General features: G+C 37.7%; 1 protein-coding gene across 1 annotated transcript; it reads left to right on the top strand.

Moving 5' to 3' along the window:
* Nucleotides 1-12,224: 12,224 nt before the first annotated feature.
* Nucleotides 12,225-19,173, top strand: LOC104347528 (carbonic anhydrase 1). The gene is made up of 7 exons (XM_009952583.2): nucleotides 12,225-12,261; nucleotides 12,475-12,672; nucleotides 13,675-13,793; nucleotides 15,696-15,791; nucleotides 16,648-16,710; nucleotides 17,711-17,866; nucleotides 19,063-19,173. Exons 1-7 carry the CDS (start codon nucleotides 12,225-12,227, stop codon nucleotides 19,171-19,173), a joined length of 780 nt encoding a protein of 259 aa, XP_009950885.2.
* Nucleotides 19,174-22,016: the final 2,843 nt, after the last annotated feature.

Raw genomic sequence — 22,016 nt, 5'->3', positions numbered from 1 at the left:
AAAATTAAATAATACCATCATCTGAGTATGCAATGCATTGTTCTTATTTCTACCTCTCTGAGTTTAATAAAGGTCTGTGTTTAACTCTGTGTTTGAGTCTAACAAAAATAACAAATTGTAATCTTGTAAAAAAAAGATTATTTAGTATGGTAAAGTAACAGATAATTTACCCAAACCACAGAAACAAATACAAATAATCCCATTTAAATAACTGGATGCATAGTCCTTGAAGTCGAGTAGCCCTTACCCAAAACAATCTCTAAAGATGAGGGCTTAAGCCAGTTTATATGGACTAGCAGTGCTCTAATCCCTCAAAAATTTTTTAAAAAACAGGTATCTTAAATCTCCTTGTTTTATTGTGCACAGGACATCTTCCTTAAGCCCTGCTGAATTTATCAGCTTTGATAATGGTCTTTCGCTTTTGGTAACAATATATGGCTTTCGTATTCTGGGTGGTAGTCTACTGACTAACATCTAGTAACACTGGCTGCTAAGCACCCTGAAATGCCGGAACGCGGACATTCTGGATGCGCAGAGGAATTTGGTACCCGCACAACGTACTGTCATTCTGCACGCATTTGGTCTGCCTACCGTATCGGATGCACGAGTTGACGGTGCATGTGCAGATCAGCAGTGCAGTACGCATGCAGCAAGTTCGACGTGTTCTGCGTTTACTGCCTGCCCACTGCACAGAAGCAACAGGAGCACCCCTCCTGGCTGTGCTAGAGTAACTCCTGACCCACTGGAGAATTGTTTTGGCTCAGGGGGCTTTGTTGTCTTTAGGACTGACTTAAAATCCTTCATACGTGGAATGGGTACAAATGCCTAAGGAGGCATTAATTGTCTCCTTACCCTGCTGCCGTGAGGTTTTCTAATTGCACAGTTGACTTAGCAGGCTACTGGTGTTGACAGTCCGCTTCATAAAATGTACTCACCTCAGCTGTAGTTCAGGAAGCCCAAGGTCACACAAAAAAGTGTTTCTCCACCGAAGTTTTATATTTTAATAGTCAGTCATGCTTATATACAGAACGCAGTTGCAGGAGTGATGCTGGACATGAGTCATTTGGTATTACAAGAGTTTTGCTGGTTTTCAGAAAGAAGATGCATTAGAAACTGATGTCTCTCCTTCAACAGTCACCATTGTATGCCGAGTGCCTCAGTGAAGATAAGTCACATTGCCTGTGGGGAAAACCTCCTTATGGATCACATAAGGTATGTTCACCATTTATCATCCAAACAGATCATAACTCTTCGCATTGACTCAGAAAGACTAAGATTTGCTGTTACTAGGCAGTCACTTAGATATTCAGTGAGTCATTTGCTTCTATGGCCTAGTAACTAAAGCTTTCATTTATTTAATACAGTGAGGAAGAAAACAGGAGTTCAATGGACCACTGATACACTGTCACAGTGACAGATTTGGGCTATGGAAAACAAGATGCTTGCAAGATAGTCTCAGACCTTCCTCTGCCCCCAAAATGAAAAGAAAAGGACTGCTGCTGGCCAGCTAAGCCATCTAGCACACAAGGCCAACCTAACAGAGAATTTAAGCACATGCAGAATTTTAAGATTATAACCAGTTCTTTTGATTTCAGTTGGAGTGCTCACATTTTAAAGATGCTTGTACACTTTACAGACACAGTTCAGGTGAGTAACATTTTTTGTTGCAGATACTGGAGTTTTATTTTAAATAACAGAGATCTGTTTGTAAAGCCACATAAAATTTCAGTTTCGGAGAAACTACAAATCTGTTTCAAAAATTAACGTAACTTGATCTTGTTATGGAATTAGCTTACCAGATGTTCTTTGCACGTGCTGGGGTGGACTTCGGATAATCAAGCCTGTGCTTCCCTATTTAGTCTATGCATGTCTCGCCAAAGCACTTTATTTGTGTTCTCCTGCATCTCTAGCAGATGGTACAAACTGCCTGTCCTTTGTAAAACAGCATTAACCACACTCCTGAAAAGACTTTGCATTGCTAGTAGTCCTGCTTCTTCTCTGGTGCTTCCCTCTGTTACCCATGTGTATCTGCCTTCTTCAGAATTTACAGCACAGATTAGAGATTAAAGAAGCATCACCTGTGGACATGTAAATAAAATTAACATAAATTTGTGACAATTAATTGTGATGTGCTTATTATATTCCAATATAATAAGTAAATAGTCCTTCAGCAATCACAGCATCATTAAAGGAAAAGTATCAGTTTCAGACAGTTCATAAGATTGCCTTGAAATAATAGCAGACAATATTGTGTTTATAATATTTGTTTCTTTGCATTTACTACGTGATACTTGATATCACTATGGTATTGTACTTTGGAATGGAAAAAACCCAACAGTTTAGTCAGGCTTTTAGGAAGCATTAGCTAACTATAGCTTTTATAATCCCCTTCATTTAGAACCAGTCTCCTGTTTGTAATAGCTGAGATCATCCCCATCTTGCAACATCCCACAGGGTCACTTACTGGATACCCTGTTTTTCCTACAAATATGCGTCTCTGAACTCTCAATTCTCTTAGTTTATCTAACAAAGTGATAGTTTCTGGACTGTTTGCTGTTTTACTTTATTCACATGATTGATTTCACCACAGATAAAAATTCAGAGAACAGCCATTACCTATGTACGTCTTAATCCAAGTGTAACAAATTATAAAAATCATTGCACAACAATGTTCAAAATTCCCAGGGCGATGCACACATCGCCGAATCATTCTTCTTATCTTTAACTCTGGATGCATTCTTTATACAACACATTCTTTGATTCCTATATCTGATCATAGAAAATAAACAGAAACTAAACCAACTTTGCTGAAACTGTAGTTCTTATCTAGTGTTCCAATATTTTTCATAGTGACAGGGAAAAGTTTTATAACATTCCAGACAAGACTTCAGTTATAAAACCATAAAAACACTTCAGGTTGGAAAGGACCTCAGGCAGCCATCTACTCCAACATCCTGCACAAACAGCAACCCCAAAATATCTCACATATGTTTCAGAACATATATTAAAATGACATATATTAGCTTCACTTAGCATACGACCTGTTTGCAAAATTTATTCTGAAAATGGTTGCTAAAATTTCATTTCACTTACTAATACAAATTTTGGAAAGAAGTAGAACTAGTGGTCTCAGCAGTCTCCAGATGAAATAAATATACTTCCAGAATGGCTGGCCATATAAAAAGAGATGTGGAGGGTTAATGTACAAGAACCATCCATACTTATTGAACATCAGCATAGAGTGTAATAGTGAAACAATAAAGGAAAATAATACATCTGAAGTCCAAAGTCTCACATTAGATGAGATTAACCTTCCCACAAGGACAGCAGGTTTTAGTGCAAAGGCAACAGCAGCATCACATGGACAATTAAGAAAACATCCAGGGCACTACTACTGTAAGAAAAACAGTGAGCAGAAATTCCGTGGTTGCTGTATTTGGCAGAGAGCAATAAAAAGATGAGAAAAAGAAGGACCAACCTTCACTTAACATTAGTATCTCCATCAAAGAACAGAATTATTATTATAAAGGACAGAAATATTTTATTGCTAACATCAAGCAGCGCTAAGATAGCCTTGTTCTGTGTACCTGCATTATAGGTACTCAAGGTATGTGAGTGAGGGAGCCATAGGCTAGAAATCTTATCCCATCAGCTTCTGCTATATATATATTTCCTTTCCATCATCCCACGTCTTCAGTTCCAGTCTGGTGCCATGTTATTCTGCACCTCTCAGATTTTTTTTCTGCATCCCTAATACTTCTGCAGGTCTTCTGTTTCCTGTTGGCATCTTGCAGCCTCCCCCCAGACTCTTCACAATTTCAGTTTCGAAAACACAATCCAAAATATCTTTATTTAGAACTATTACTTGTCACTTCAGAAAGCTGTCAGAGTGCTGATATTGAGATCACCTGAGTGGTTTTAATCTTCTACTAAAGAAACACAAGGCTATAGTAATTTTGAATAAGAGCAGGCATTTTTTAAGACACTGCCAGTGGGAAGTGTAAAACTCGAGAAAACTGCAAAGAAACACACAGAATGTGAATTCTTCACAAAAGAAATAATTCCAGGTTTTTTACTATCTATCCTGCCACATAAAGATGGTATTCAGAGCTGAAGTTAAATAGCTGAGAGACTCTTTCATGGTCTCCCAGATCCCTGCTCCATCAGCATGCAACAGGATGTGCAATGGCCAGGGAGATGGTAAGGGACAGGGAGATTTTTTCAGGATTTCTTCTTAACTTCTCTGAAGAGGTAAGAGCATGAACGCATGGATGTGCCATCAGGCATTTGTCTCCCTTTATAACACTCTTGCTTTCTGTCTGTTGTCAAGCTGAGATCAACTCACTGGCTCCTTTCCTCCATCTCAGTCTGTTTACATTGTTTCAGGTTTTCAATGCCACCTCTGCACAGAAAAGGGCTGGAAAACTTTTCTTTTTTTAAACTGAGAGGAGACTTGCAGTCTGCTCTGTTGACCTGGGACTCATACAACTCCCTCTGATCCTTTGCCAGTACACCAGAGTTTATTTTTTTGTTGCCTCTGAGAGGAGTAGGATGACTAGGTAGTACAGAGTATGATTTCATGGTGGCAGGGAGCACAGTACATGCAGTTAATCTAAACTGCAACAGAAACTAGGGGAAACAGGGCAAGCAGGTCCTATTTTTGACATTTCCAGCCACATAAGGCTTTTATCAGAAATTTGGGAAAGCTGCTATGCATTTAAGAATAGAAAAGATACCACGATTTATGTATTAAAAACAACTAATTTCTCTCAGTCCTGTTTAGCATCATGACGCTGTTACATCCTAGCGGAACATTCAGTAGTGAAGATGGTTATGAAGTAAATATGTGCGGTTTCTTGCAAAAACCTTGCTCAATCTCTGTACAATTTGCATTAAATCTTGATAATTTATCATATTCCTGTACTTCTGGTTTACATGCTGAGATGTCCCAATTGGGATGCCTACTACTTACACTTCTGCAAGAAATCTACACAGGTTTTTAGTGCAAATACAGAAATGGTGTGTCTGTAGGTGGCAGAGTTGGTCTAATGGCTCTGGGGTACTCATGTATTCTGTGGCATTCCTGAAACTATTTATATTTCTTAACAAATATGATTCTTAGATTAAAATTGTTAGATGCAGTAGGTTTCAAACATGCCCTGGTGAAAAAGCAAAGGTGCCGACAAGTCGCACTCTGCACCAGCCAGGCTGCCCACATGCCATCAACCAGCTGGATATGTTTGGATACTTCTACGACTTGCACTATGCTTGTGGAGTTTAATGTGGAGCATAAAAAGAGAGAACACTACTAGCATAATAATATAAATCAGTGAAACTACACCTATGGTACATAAATATACTTATTTGCATAGGTACGTACCTGCATTTTACATTTGTAACAAAACTTGCATGTGTTACTTGTGTAGGTGTTTTATCAGCAGTTCAGTAGCTCAAAAAGACACTTTTGCAAAACAGCTGATGCTGAAATGATGGGGTTTTTTCCTGTCCCTTTGTTATTAAGAACTCTTTTTGAGAAACTGTGACAGAAGCACTGCAACTCTAACTGGCTCACAAAAATTATTCTTCGTAACTATCACCGATGTGAACAGTAAAATTAAAAGGTATGGCAAATTAAAGTGAGAATAGCCAGCCAGGAATATAGCCAAATAAGCCTTGAATCGAGTTTTAAGCAGTATTTGATGAAAAAAAGTTCAAAGATAATAAAAAGAACAATAACTTTTTCAGTAGCCATATACCATTTGTTTTTCCATTGCTGTTTTCATAGAAGAGTTTGCACTTTTTTACCCACTGTTTCTGAAGAAACCATGTTAATGCTTTGTCATTGACAAAAGAAAAAAAAAAAAACAAACAACTTCTCAAAAGTTCTCCTGCTCTTGTTTTTCACTGCTTAGTCTTTCAGGAGACTGGAAACAAAAAAAGTATTATCAGTCACCCAATGCAGCTTACAATGAAATACAAATTAAAATTTCTGTAGCGTTTTGACAAAAATCATAGTATCAGAAATTGCTTCCAGACAACAAACTTGTCCTATAAAAACGGTTATATTAGAAGATGTCTTTGAATTGTCCCATTTCACCCATGTTATAGGTCAAAGATATACAGGCAGTTTCTTGCTGCTCTTCCTTCACTGTGCTCAAGCAAGCAGCAGAGGGCATAGCTTCCTGCTGAAAGCCTTCCAAGAAGGAGGTTGTGTGACTAGCATCATCCTGCTTAAAATGTTTTCTGTCCATCAGGAGCAGTGTTTTGATTAAAATACTGCAGTTTCCACATTCAATAATACCTCTGGAAGAAGGTATTTCTCTTTTGCTATTTATCTGACAGTCTATTCTGTACAAAATCATGAAATTGTTACACCTAATGCAACTTCAAGACTACAGGTGTTATCACCACTGAAGTAATTCTTTACACACTGTTTTGTACAGAACCCCAAAAATTGAATACCTTTGGTTACCCCGAACAAACATCTGCTCCATACATACAGCTTAATTTTGTTCACAAGCAATAGGAGTAACACTTGGCAAAGCTATATTGAAACTGATCAGCAGCTCCACCTGAAGGGTCCAAATCCTGAAAATGTATCAGGCAGGTAACAATTTTCTGCAGTTTCATGGCTCACAAATGTGATCGTCAACTTCTGGCCCCAAACTCTGGGGTCTGTGGATTCTTTTCAAGGTGAAAGACAATCAGGAAGACCAACCCTGCTTTCAGTGGGCTTTGATTTTCTGTATCTTTGCTGGTAAATGTTTAAGCACCTGGAAATCAAAGGGCTGAAAACACCTAATGTAGGGCAAGTAAAACATACTATCATAGGAGTCTGTCTTTCTCTTTCATATGTTATATCTATAAACCTGATTAAGTCTGTTGCAGCTATATATGCTTCTTTCATATTAAGGTACAGAATTAAAAGAAAAAAAAACAAACCATAGAACTACCCCATCATTTCTGATACAGGTTGTTTGATGTTGTATCAGTAAAACTGCAAATAAAATTTCTATTTATTACCATGCCATGTCCACCTACAAATCTGTTCTGGTATCTAAATGTATTAGTTGCAATTCGATATATTCCCTGAAGATGAGGTGCCTAATGACATTTATAAAGTTTTGTTGGTATTTGCTAGAAAACATGGACTACATAAGCTCACAGAACACCTAGTAAGAAAAGATTATGGACTCTTCATTATCTGGATAGAACTCTTTTTCCTTGCTTCAGGTTTCTGCTATTCTCATAACTGGGACAGGGAGTTATAGGACAGACAGTTTCACATTTTATAGGTCTGTCTGCAAATAAAAATAGAGAGATGTATTATCTTTCACCATTTAAAATAAATGTTCAGTTAGTATTAAAAGCCTAAAACTCTATCCCATAGCAGATAAAACTCCCCAGTTAAGCTGACACTTTTCCCCTCACAAAGAGGGGCCAGGTTTGATCCTATCCACAACCACGAGCTGCTCATAGACAAACTGAGCTGTATCTCTCCCATTAGCAAAGCCCGGTGCAGGAAGCACGCATGAGGTAATATGAGACAATAGCTCTTTCACAGCCATTGGGGTCCTAGCATCTCCTGCCTTTATGCCACAGGCCAGTATTCACTGTCTTACTTTATTTTTAAGGCAATCCTTATATCTTGCACCCTATGCAATACTTCGCACAGGGATGGCCAGAGCTTCCTCAGATCAAGCGATGCCTGATGGCTTGCAAACACCCACCTCCTAGTTCAGTTCAAAACTTTCCTAACTTTGCTCTCACTAGTTTACTTACAATAGCTATAAGGGAAGATTATCTAACACAGCTTGTTTAATTTTGACCAGAGCATTACAAATAACAATACCCTGATTCTCTGTAAACATTAACTAAAAGGATCACTACGAGAGCTAATGAAATATTTGTGAAACTTTTTGTAGGATTTTTTTCACAAATCAATTCACTATCAAGATATGTAGTATCTGGCACTTAAACAATGAAACATTTCCTTTGACTGTTCCTGTGATTTAGTATTTTTCAGAAGAGTTTTCTGTTTTTTCTGGCCAGTGTCCTTAAAATAAGACTATTTTACATTCATTGCTATACTACATTCAGTTTTAATTTCATACTCACAAATAAGGTCAATAGGTGTCCTGATATGCATAAAGTTAGACACATCTGTAGTGGTTTGCAGGTTTAGAGCTTTAGACATTAAAACTTTGTCCACGCTCATCTGGAAAGCCAGGGATCCACCTCGATTTATACTGTGAAGGTTTTACCAAGGATATCACATTTCTTTAATCCCAATTTCCCGGAAAGGTGCTAACACTTTCCCTGCAGAGTGTGGATAGGCCAAAGTGTGGAGGCAATAATCAGCGGTTCGTGGAATATAGGCTTGTGGTTTAAGAAGCTTATTACCATCCATGATCCTCAGCCACCTTATACCCTGTGCTGCTGGGACATTTTTTGTGGTTGCTGTCTCAGCAATTTAGTCCCATAGTTCCAATGCATTAGTGTAATGGCATAATGTCTGGATTACAAACACTCTGGAGAAATGCATGAGAGCCACAACAGTAATTATAAAATGCTTTAAATCATATTATTTGAACTTACATTTATAGATAATTTGCTTCAATCCCTATTGCAATTTGTAATTATTTTGGAAAAAAATTCAGTGCTCTTTAAGTTCAGAAGTCTTTCCTACTAGCATGAAGTTGTTATAAAAAGCCTTGAAATAGTTTCTGTCAGGGAGAAGAGGGAACTGAAAGAAGTCACTCAAAAGGCAAGTGCTGTGCAACAAGCAGTAAGATATCAGCCACCCTTCCTAAATTGCATCACCTTAGTTTCTGGGACTTTGTTCAAAGTCAAACCTGATTTCTTTGTCATCTGGAGAAAGGCTGATTGTACAGCTACATCATAACTTCAGGAGTTAAAACAAATGGTAAGTCTATTCAAAGAAATACTGGATTCTTTTCCTTTGAAGCCCGGTTCTTGAGCTCAAGAGCTCCTTCATACTATTAACCTTATTCTCTATGTTCATGCAGAAAAAAAAAATGGTTTTGACAGGTTTTAATTTAAAGTTATAAGAACCAGAAGTTTAGATTTTAAATAAGAAATATCGGTAATTAAATATTTTAGCAACAGTGATAGTGTCCTAGTTAAAAGCTGAAGTGCACTTAGGGAGGTATAAAAGTGTGTAATGGGAGAAATCATAAGCCAGTTGTGTTGGGTTTCAAGAAGCAAACCAGTTGCTGTGTCAGTCACATAGAGTCTGCTGCACTTAAATTGGAGGTCTAGAATTACTTTAGAGACTGGCTGATGAGGCAGTAAAAAGGTCACAATTCCAAAATCTTGGCTCCTCTTCCAAGAGATCATTTTACTGAATCTCTGCCATGTTCACCTCGCGCAGAAAGAATATTTTTCATAGTCAGAAAATTGACATTGATTATCTGATCAAGCAAAAGATACTATGGCAATTTTTCCACATTATATTCCCATTGCATCTGTCTAACAAGACAAGATTTATACTTCCTTTGGCTGTTATTCCTAAAACATCATTCCTTTCTTTGTTAGAAAGTTCAAAATTATCTTGCCCCACTCTTCTCTATTCTTTGTCAATAAATTTCTTTTTATTACATTGTCCCCATATCATGCTGGAACACACCACCTGTTTCACTCAAACCATAAACACCATTTCAGACCTCTCTGGATTAGTCCTATCTAATTAGTCACTTGGTTTTTTCAGTGGTCCAGCTGATAGTTCTTGACCACTGACAGAAGGCCTTTGATATTATCTATATAACTAACTCAGTGATCAACACTGTCTACAGGTGACTGATACCAGAAAAGGAATTGAGAGAGCGTGAACAATTGCAATCAATTTGGTGCTGTGGCTCTCATAGGAATGAAGGAACTTATCCTACATTATTTCAAAAGAACAATGATAATTGACATCAGATCTGATCAAAAGTCATGATTTCTGTTCCGCAAGAAACACATTCTCTTTCAAAACAGTTCTTTAAAGAATTTATAAATTTTGCTGGTGGCTGCTAAATACCCCCACAAATACATTCAAAGGAGTTACAATTCTCAAAGTGAAGGACAGTTGAGCCGTGAACACCTTTGCCCCAATGTACCAGGTTTGTCTGTCCCTCCAGGACTAACTGTCCTAGGGGACAGGCAGGAAGCTGGGAGGCTTACATATCACTAATAACCCTGTAATTTGGACTCAAACCCTGAACCTTCTCCTGCAGCAGGAGAAAGGCTTCAGGCCCTGAGTTGCCCGGGATGAAGGTGGCCTTTTTGGGGCTTCTGGGTTGCCTGCTGTACAGCTCGGTTCTCCCAAGCAGTGGACTGAATCTTTTGTGCCTGGTGCAGGCTTGGTTTCTGAAGCCTCAAAACATAGTCTCTGACACCAGCCTGAGTCTGTTTCAGTGCTAAACACGGCAATAATTTATCACAGCCATTCCAGACTGTACAGCCAAGACAGCGGCAGGCTTCCCGGTTCCTCTCATCCCAAAAGGTGCTGAAGGCTTGACGCAAGCCTGGTTACTGAGATCTTCAGATTCTCTGCTGGAGAACTACAAGTCAGTAACTGGCCAGGTACAGCATACCTAATATTTCCAGCTGATCTATTAGTTTTGCTATCTTCGTTTCTCACACAGTTTACATAGCAAGGTTGCCCAAGGACCATAAATTTTGCACCCTTCACTTCAAGCAGAAATTCATGATGTAGTGAAACATTGATATCAGCTTAGTAACCTGACTAGGAAATTGATCAGGGACTAAAGCAGGTGAAGGTGTCCATCTTTCAGAAGAAATCTGTGGTGATAATTTTCCTTTGAACATTTCCTATCCCGATAAAATTTGATAAAATAATTTCTGAACCACAACAAAAAATTAACAGAAAAGTGCAATCCACCTATAACTGAGACACGCCTAAAAGCAGCCATATTCCCAAGCATCAATGCTGCAAGTTTTACAGGTTATAACATTACTTGCACAATGATATCTGAAATTCCTGACGTCAGCCGTGGACATCTGCAAAGGCAGATATCAGTAGTTTCCTATTACTGAGAATGGTCTGTAAGAAAAACAGGAAAATGTCAACAGGTTCCATTTTTGCAACGCAGGATGACAAGGCAATGCTTACGTAGTCTGTGATAAACCTTATTTTATATAGAAATAATTACTCCACACACTCAGTTCAAATGGTTACAAATAAAAATAATACCACAACTATTTAACTATGCTGCAGTACTTGTCAAGCGTATGGTCCTAGAAATACAATCCTGCTTTTAAGCACATATGAGGCAGAGTTTAAGCCAGGCAAAACCCCGCATGTGTTAGTAGAACTTAACTTTAAAACAGAGAGTCAGGGCATGGTATCTTATTACTGAAGAAATAGGTGATTGTGTGTAAATTTTCTTGAACTACAAGATAGGACCTACTTCAGGAGAAAACTTTGGAAGTTGGACTTCAATCACGCACTTAATCAGGTATCAGTCCCCAAGTAGATTGCCTTGAAGATTCCCAGCAGTGCAAAAATGGCTTGAGATCATTCCCAAAGCATCTGAGCCTGGTAGGACTTAGTAGGCTTCGGACTTCCTCGTTTATTAATGAGAGCATTGCTAGTCATAGTTATATAATGTTTAATAACATATTGACCATTTAGTTGCACACTGACATTGTTATTTGTTTTCCACCACTAAAAGCTACAGAGATTGGCTACTTTTTAGTGATTATCAAAATTAATGTTCTAAAATCCACACATAGATGTCCTAAGTCATTGACAGGGATTTTCAAAAAGGCTAAGCATACATTGCTTTCTGTGTAGTCTGCACTTTTACACCACAATTATCCCTTGGATTGTGAAGATTTAGTGTAAAGGTCTTTGGACAACATTTGAACAGTTAGAATGAATGTATATTTTAATTTGGCATCTAACTCATATCTCTCTTAATATGTACTGAACCAAAAAGTAAACAGATTGCAAACCACAGTTTCCTTATTACAGTCCTTTCTCTTATCACAGTTTCTCATGCCATTCTGAAATCATATGAAATCAATTAAGGTTGGTTAGAAAATATTGCTGTCTTTACCGTTTAAGCAGGCATATAAAAGCCCAGGTGTAAGTTGGAAATTCAGAAGAAAATCAAAGCAGAGATCCTGTCTTAACAGCTGTCATCAGCACCAGTAGTTTCTTTTTAAAGGAGAGAGTACCTTGCAGGGAGAAAAAAATGGCAAGTTTGAACTGGAGTTATCATGGCAACAATGGTAAAAGCTATCTTTAATAGAAAATCAGTTTTATTTATAATATATTGAATATTTCTTTATTTTCCTTATAAAAATTCTTCAGAATTACATGGATTATTAACATATCAAGTATCTGTATTATGTATAGAATTGATTCCAAGAGAAAGTGTCATTAATTCAGTCTTGTACAGAATTAGAAGTATAAAACTCCAATTATTTATTTATTTTGCCTAGGACCTGATCACTGGCACAAGTTATACCCTATTGCCAATGGAGACCATCAATCTCCTATTGATATTAAAACCAAGGAAGTAAAAAAAGATGCATCTCTGGGGCTTCTCCGGATCACTTGGAAACCTTCCACGTGCAAAGAGATTGTCAATGTTGGACATTCATTCCATGTGAATTTTGAGGATAAGGACAATCAATCAGGTTAGTAAAAGGGGGATCTAGAGAGGGGGACACAAGATATTTGCTATTCTCATTCTCTTTTTCTCTAATTTATATAGAAAACAAAACTATTTGCCTTTCAGGAGTATTTATATAGATTAGGGTACGCTTGCTAATTTTGTTATACTAGTTGGCAACAGCCTTTATGTGTCACAGAAGATCCAAATGATGTTCTTTAAAATTAGGACTTATTGGCAAGTGTTCTTGTGTTAATGGCAAAAGGACTGGAACTTTCCCAGCAGGAAGCTTCCAGGATACCTTGATAGCAAAGGAGGAGATTTCTGTGTGCTGATGTATATAATATTGCAAGTGCTGCAAGAACTCCAGGTACATACTTCTAAGCATCATGCACAGTTACAGGTGCCTATCCCCACAGTGGGAATCGATACACGTTTACGTGCTTGTAAGCAAGGAATTAATGATAATGACCAATAAACAGTGTCAATAACATCTGAGTACATCTATGGCATCTCATAATCTAAATCCAGAAAACTACAGGTACCTATAACTGTTACTTCTGTGAAAAAAGAGACCTTTAAAATACTGTCATAAATAATAAAATTTTAGTGGGAAGTAAATTCCGTGAGGTAGGACAGTTTGTTCTGCAGTTATTAAAATCCAACTACTGTTTCTGGAAAACAGCTGTTTATCTGCAGTATTCTTCCTTTTGTTTTGTCTCTGGAGTAGAAGGTGTATTCACATATATTTCACCTGAATTTTGGAACTGTATCGAGAAGACATGCAGATGGCACCATAACCAATGCATTCATATACATACCTAGAACTAAAACCTTCAATATCTCTGTCTTAACTTCATAAACTGTTGGGTTTTTTTTCTCAAGATGTTTAAAAATAATATAATATCAAAACTTATTAACATGTTTACATGGAGAAAACCGCTTGCACGTTATAAAATCTTGGAAATAACTTGCCTGTCAGGAAGACTATTGATTGATCTTTTTACCATACTTCACGCATTTGCAGTGCTCACCGGTGGACCTCTCACTGGAACGTATAGATTGCGGCAGTTTCATTTCCATTGGGGCCAAACGGATGAGCAAGGCTCAGAGCACACAGTCGATGGAAGGAAATATGCCTCAGAGGTAGAGTCAATGAAGGAAAAGTCACAGTCAAGTTTTCAGAATCCAGTCACATATATCATCCTGAGGGAAAAAAAGGGCCATATGTAGATAGCCTTGATAGTTATTCTATTTTGCGAAGAAAATACCATCTCGGTGTGTGCAAAGTTGACTTTGCAAGAGCAAATTGGGTTTTGTGGTCAGTACTTATTAATCTAAATTTAGATAATCTAAATCCATATTTAAATAATGAAACAGGGCTGAAAAGTGCAGGTTTAAAACTAAGTAACATCTGCTAAATGTTAAAAAGTTCATCTGTACAAGTATATTCAGCTCAATACTAAATCAGCTGCTTTTTAGTGAGTCTGATCACCCAGTGCCCCACTATAATTGTAGCTGGAGCTCCTCAAAGCTACAAGCATGCTGATCACTGTAAGGTGTGGTTTTTTCTGGCTTTTCAAGAACAGCAAGTGAGAAGGAAACCTAGAAGAAACTAATGAAGAGGAAGAGGTAGAAAAATCTAGTAAGGGTCCCAGCAACTGTGAAGTACATTAAAGGTCTTCAGATAACGAAGCAAGGTCTGTTTTACAAGAATTTAAAACGACCTCTAAAGTAACAGATTTTATTTGTTTCACAGTGCCTTAGTGTCCTGCTAATAGTCATCGACATGCCAACAAACAATTCATGTTCAATCCATGTAATGTTATCTTTGGCAGCTTTTTAGATTTTAGGAACATTACAACATGACAAACTAATGAGACGGATTATACATTTTTAATTTAGGCATTAGGAACACACAGCCAGAAGTGTGTTCCTAATAGGAAATTTTCCGCTGTTGAGAGTGCTAAAGCTATCTCATTTGATACAGCCAAGATAAGAAAGGGGTGTCCCTTTAGAATTGCTTTCTGCTGTAAAGAGATAGTGCGCCTAAGCTGCGTTTAAGCAGCACATGATTAAGTGTTTATTAGTTTGTTTTGAATCAATAGTTTAAAATTTGTTGAAACAATAAAGATGTTAAGTTGAAAATAAGCAATTCAGCTTTTAAAAATTTTTTAAAAAATTTAAATCCCCAGAAATTTTTAAAACCCCTGATTTAAATCAGCATTTTAAGATTATGTGCATTACATGATAATTTCCATGTTCTGCTTCTGTGTTTTAGAATCTCCTCCTTGTATTTCAAGAAGTTTTGATATTTTTTGTGGCCATGTTGCTGAAACATTGTATAAATAATCCAGGACTAGACTACTGCCATAGAGTTACATAGTTGCTAAGGAACTGATAAGCATATTAATAGGTGAGAAGGTATTTAAAGAAACTACTACGATTTCCAATTATGTAGGTTTTGGAAATCTGTATTCTGCAAAAAAATAGCTCAAGATATAATACGCAACATACTAGCCTGAACAAAAGTTCCTTAAATCTCTATAAAGGAAATACTTGTTGAACGATCTATGTTGAATATAAAACATCCACAGCTATGACATTCACAGCCATACCATCAACCTTTTGCAGTAAATGTGACTCTTGTGAATAAATATTGCACCATGTGTAACAAAGTGGTTACACACCTCAAAATGCTATTTAATGTATTACGTTTTAAAGACATGGAAGATCATTAGCAACAGAGTTAGAAAAATGTATGACCCTTTTGAGTTGTGATTTTCCACATCTCTGTGTACTTACCCTTAAATTGCTTTCAGGAATATGTGCAGTTCTGCCTACCCCAAGATAAAGCCTGGGTATGAGTCCTGACAATGCCAGGGCGATTCAGCAGAACACCATCAATCTGCAGGCGTTCACAAGCACGTTCTCAATTTCATGGTCAGACTCTAAGGGTGCAGAGTGGTGTTTCTAACTATTTTACTCTAATTGTGGAATTTCTTTGTAATAGAACCAGCAAAAATGATCCTGTCAATTGCTTTTTAGCTTCATCTAATTCACTGGAATGCAGACAAGTATTCGAATGCAGCTGAGGCTCTCGACAAGCCAGATGGCTTGGCAATTGTCACTGTTTTCCTGAAGGTCAGTTACTAATATACTGAAAACACATGTGTCTCTTCCCTTTCCATATCAAAACTGCAGTCAGTGATGAGGACTAGGAAAAACACATCTTTGTGTTAGAACAGTGGAGATGACTGTCTCTTATCCTGATTTAGCCTATATTGCCAACTTTGCTCATGCTTCTATTGGATGTTTTACCCAAATCCCCATTATAATCCACAGACCTTCATGAAGAGCTGTGCTTTAAAGCATGGGTGCTAGTGAGCTTGTGGTGTTTCATCCACCTTTGTAACAGGCAATGCTCACATTTTGTGTTTGCTTTCCACTCCATTTACAGCAATGTGAACTTTCACAGAAAGACGGTTTAAGTCACATGTGCTATTACTGTGTATCAATCAGAAAAGAAAATTCCAAATCAGAACTCCAAGAAATCTTAAATCCATGCACATGACATATTTAGCCTTTCAAAACCAACTGAAGCAGGAAAAATAATTCCTTAATATTAAGAGCTTTGTTATATAAAGGAAATATCATAAAATACTATTATATATTAGTATATACTGCTGAAATATTACTCATAGTTCACATTGAAAAAAGATACCAGAAAAACCAACTCTGAATGCTTTCAAAATGAATTTCAAGGACAAACGCATACGATCAAAGCAATCGTATACTTCTGAACCACAGATTATTTTTGCACTACTGTTTGTGTTACTCTGCAAAGCAGAAGCAAAACTTTCTGTTATTTCCTTGAAAGTTCTAAATGTTGTCTTGTTCATAGTGGGGTTGCAAAGCTAAATTAATCAACATTTATGAAGCATATTCTTATTCTTGCTGTTGTTATGTATTTAGGATTTCAAAGTATTTTTATTTACAGCTTGGCTTATGCAATGAAAATCTGAAGGGTGTCTTGAAGGCCTTGGATTCAGTAAAGACTAAGGTAAACATCATCACAGCCTGATCATGATAACATATAGAGTAGTTAAACCAAAATCTATGCAGTCTCTCATCTGCCTTTTTGAAGACCTCAGAATAATGCAGAGGTTCAGTTGAAAGAGGCTGTTGAGGTGTGGGAGCTGAAAGCATGATCCTGGACATGAGTCTGTGGGATCCCATAAGATATTTTGTACTGTTGGGGCTCCACCCTGTAGACAGCTATGGGCTCTTTGTGTTAGGAGTACACAGTTCCTGATTCCTACCTAATCGTATGCTTCCATTCGTCTGTCTGTCTATTTAAAATTACCCCTGGTCTCCATCACCAGCACAGCCTCATAATAACCAAACTGAAGTTTTGCTCAGTTAAAGGAAGGAAAAAAGGGAGCAGAAATAACACCAGAACTGCACTTTTTCTTAAGCTGTCTTGTAAAGCAGTGACTATTCCCACTAAACCTCTCATAAAGGCACGAGATAAGTGGAAACAGAATCTGAATATCTGAATTTTAGTGAAGCGTGTTAAAAATACAATACGGCATCTCCCACAGGATTTTAAAAAGGAATGTGGACGCCGACCCTGAACATGCAAACATTATCAACATGCATCAATCCTCCCTTTAGCCACAACAGACAGCTCAAAATTAATTACACACTGAAGTGTTCTGTTTGCTCAGGAGCAGAGTTCAGTATTCTGAAAAAAACCCACACCACAACTCTTTAGTCAGCGATGACCGAACTCTGGTGTCTGAAACCATTTGGGGGGAAAGCTGTTTTTTGTTTGGGTTTGGTTTTTTTTTTGAGTAACACTACTCATTGCCGGTGGTGCCAGCCTGGATGTTTCTCAGTGTCAAACTTATCGCCAGGGCAACGAACTCACCTCTGATGCTATGAGAAAACACTAGTGTTTTGAAATTACCTCCTCTGATTTAGGAATACAGTCCCTTGTAGCCTGAGATGTAAATCCTGTCTTACTCATGGGTTTCATTAACCCAGTGTATCTTCCACAGGGTAAGCAAGCTCCCTTTTCTGATTTTGATCCTTCAAGCTTACTGCCTAAATCCATGGATTACTGGACCTACAATGGATCTCTGACTCATCCTCCCCTCCATGAGAGTGTCATCTGGATTATCCTTAAAGAGCCAATTACTATCAGCTCAGAGCAGGTACAGTATTACAAGGAATAAGACTCTTCTTGTCTTTTAGCTTCAGGGATATTATCACCTGACATTGTATTGCTGCATTTTATTAGGTTTATTTGTCTCATTTTTATTGTAAAATGAGTACTACCTCTACACCACATTACTGCTCTTAATAAACACTTATGATTCTGCCTCAGCTGGGTTAGGCTACTCACATCTTACAAGGCCTTGTGGGAATTGAGATAAGATGACTTCAGACTGGTGGAATTGCTTCCATTGCTCCAGGAAAGGCAATGTGCTTATTTAAATTTCCTTGCAGTGCTGTGTCTCCCAAAGCAGAAGCCAGGCAGAAAGCTGAATTCTTCCCATCTTCATTCCTACAAGACTCCCCAAATGAAAATCATATTCTGATCAAATCTCAGCCAAAAACCTGCCTCAGCAGGGAGTTTTGTGACATGCCACAAGATCAAACAGCCAGAGTATAGTTCTGCATTCAGTGCTATCGTAGAGTGGTTAGGAGCTTTACCAATTGTTTTATTATTGCATTATTTCCTAACAATGCCTGTAGGACAAGCTAAATATCCCTCACTGGCCTTATCGAGGTAAGTATTCTTTCTGTTTTAAACTCTTATGAAACTTTCTTGTGCAGTTAAATTATTGCCGCCTGTCCTTCCAAAGGTGTTTGAATTAATATCTTTCCAGATAAGGCTCGTTAAGTACTTTGAATCTTTGAAAATAAGAAGCAGGCATGTAGAAATAAATTGGGTATTATGAACATCCTTAATATTCATTCCAGGTGTTATTAATTTGGCTATTCAATGGAAAGGGGACAGAAATTAAGGATAAATAGTTTGATACACAAAGCAATGTTTAAAGCAAAGCTGAATTAGTTCTAAGGCATTGGTTTTTACTTTCACAGTTGGTGATATTTTTAATTTATCAAACCCCAGGTATTTTATACAGGTGATAACACAGTGGTACCAGTGTCTGGAGGTTTCTGTGATAGTTGGACACAGCGGTGAATAGGATATTCAAGGATGGTTCGTTCCAGTAATTCCATGGCAGCATAAATCCTGACTCACCACTGGATTAATTCAACATTATGAAGCTAAATTTTTTTTAAAAATAGAAAGTTACTTGTGAAGTATAACAATTTCTCACTGACATGCAATATAAAAGTGAAAAGCTAAATATATCCCTTCCTTCATTGCCCCATTTAGCTGGCTCAATTCCGCACAATCCTGTCTTCTGCTGAAGGGGAAGCACCTTGTCCCATACTAAGCAATCACCGACAACCCCAACCACTGAAAGGCAGAGTGGTGAGAGGCTAATTTCGGACAACCAGCGCAAATCTGGATGACAGTCAGCTCATCAAGAGCAACACATCCAAACACAGACTACAGAAAAATCTACCAAAGAAACGAGGATGTGTGTGTTCTTAGCTGCAATACTCCTGTCCTGCCAGAAGCTGTTGTAATTCATTGTGGCATTCGGCTAGTGCTTTTGCTGGAATGAATCTGTATTCTTTTTGTAGTAGGCAACTAATCTGTTTTAATGCATGACTTTTAACAGTTAAATGTACTTTAAAATTTTTAATGAATCTTCACATTCCTTCTGATGTACTAAGTAAACCAGGGTGATAAGAAGCAAAGTAATTGTGCAGAGTGAATCAGTACTCCACTTCCCACAAGGAGCATTTAAGAAACTGTATGAGATGTCTGCTGTTAATGGCAATTACTAATGGGTTATTGTTTATTTGGCTATTAAAATGGTTTCTTTTTCTAGTTCAGCTGATATATGCCTGATTAAAATTAAATTAATAAAGGAAGCACTTTGAAATGAAACAGTAACAGTGCTATGCAATCAGTGTTTTAAAAGAAATTGTGTGATAGTTGCTGGTTTATTTCACCTGAAGCTCTGATAAAGAAATGTCAGACATATGTCCAAAGCACCTTGGTCTGGTTGTACATTGAAGTCCCACACTTACAGCACCAGTTTCTCTATTTCTCAGGCAGAGCTGTACCTAGGTTTGCAAATGGCTCCAGCAGTGACAAGAGAATTATTTAACAGCCAGCAGTGGCAAAGGTCTGAAGAAGATAAAGTCAGACTCTACAAGTACAACGTAAAGCATTAGAACAAAAATTAGGTTTCCAGTTGACTCTGTTATGTAACTTAAATGTTATTTGACTGAAATGATGAAGTACCTTCATTAAATTACCTAAGTGACTATTACCTTGGGGTTTTGCAGCACATGATGCTATAGATATAGTTTCTTTAACATTTGCATGCCTTCGACTAGACAGTAAAAGCAGTCCTGTAAACATTTCCAGTTCCTCACACTTCCTCTATAAAGTACAGAAAATTTTCACATCCATGTTCACAACATATCCAAAAGCTGAATAGCTTTAAATACAAAATACCACCTCAGCTGCATGCAGCTGCATTCAGTGGGACATACTCCTAGGCTCACCTTTTCAGGTAGCCAATGTGCACACCCAGCAACTGAATCGCTAAGGCCTTGGTCTGTGACTTGCCGCCATAATGTAGTGGCAACAATTACCATACCAGAACATGTGAAATGAATAACTGATTACTTGTCCAAATCAAATTATCTTATACCTGGTTGGCTTGCATATCCTTACTGCCTTGTGCCATTAGCCTGTTAAGCATGATGACAGAAGCAAAGACTAACTGAATTTGATGCAATGCATCTGTAAGAAACACAGTAAAATCATACCAAGACCTTTCTTTATTCCATTCCAAAACAGGTGCCACATTTACGGCTAACTTTCCGTATGAAATAGGTTTTGAGATATCACAAGCAATTTACACCTGAAAAAAGGAAGAGGTGATTTATTTTTATTTTCCCAGCTCCAAACTAAAGGAAAAAATGTTAATTGTAGTAAGCACAAACTGTAGATAAGCCCATGGCAGCTAAAATGTAGTATTTCAGCTTAAGTCTCAGACCTCCACCTTTACGAACAAGAATCTCCCTTTTGTCAGAAAAGCTTCTTTTCCTAATAATATCAATCCTTGATGGAGAAGCATGAACAAAATGTGAGCTCACCTGTGAGCATGGGAATGAGGAGATCAGTATCCAAAAGTAGTCTCCACTTCTATGCTAAGTAACATTCAGTCAGATATTTCTGCCATCTTCATCAGCAAAACCTATTCCCACCACCTTATTAAGCAAAGCTAGTAAAATGCCTCTTTCTGTTCATAAGCTTATAAAAAGAATTAGGAAGATGTCAATAGTTCCCTCAGAGAACTGATACCTACTTAATGAGTGATCCTGAAACCACACCACTTGTCCCTGCCTTAGTTCAATAACTGCATCATCCCTTTAACTGCTGTGAACAGGAACACAATATTTTCACTCCTCTCAGTTCTCCAGAAAAATATCTGATGTAGCTTGTAGGAAAAGTGAGAACCGAGACACAGCTATATCAGTTTGACTGGTTTCAGAGGAGGCATCTTCGTTGGGATGGCAAAAAATTAACTTCACAAAGAGATCAACAGGCACATATCTGAGAAATGGGAACACATCTGTTAGGCAGAACAACAGCTTCCTATACAGAACTGTTTCGTTCAGAGTCTCTTCAAAAAGATCTCTGACTAGTGTCCTGAGCTATATCTTGTAATTTCCCAGATTTAGAGTGGGCCTGAGCCACAGAGCTGTGGGTTCAGCCAGTTGGAGACCTTTGCATGTGTGCACAAGGGTGACATGAAGTGGGGAGCCAGATCTACTGGTTTGTCTCAAGTTCATCTCCAACATAAATGACTGCACCCTGCTTCTGTTTGCATAACTCCTTCAAAAAATTACTTTAATAAAATACAAGTGAAAACATCAGGTAGGAACAACTATGAATATCAAATGGACCTGATTATGACAACCAAGAAAATGAATAAGCCATTATAGGAAACAATAAGGTAAATGAAATGTTCTTCACTTGATTAAGGAAAGGCAAGTTCATTTCATAGTACCTCTAGACTTTGACTGCCAGTGAATGAGAGCTCTCTAATCTTTATAGCAAAGAAACAGAACAAAATGCAAACAGTATTTTATTTTAGACATAAAGCTATCACTAGATCGACACCTAATGATACTTGCTGGCAATATAAAAGAGGTGGAAAGGAAAATTACCTGGTGCAGTAGTTTGAATGAGTGATTTCT

The sequence above is a fragment of the Leptosomus discolor genome, chromosome 5 (genome assembly GCF_034619465.1).
Source record: "Leptosomus discolor isolate bLepDis1 chromosome 5, bLepDis1.hap2, whole genome shotgun sequence".
NCBI lineage: Eukaryota > Metazoa > Chordata > Aves > Leptosomiformes > Leptosomidae > Leptosomus > Leptosomus discolor.
Note: the sequence above shows the minus strand (reverse complement) of the source record. Positions and strands in the feature narration are given on the sequence as shown.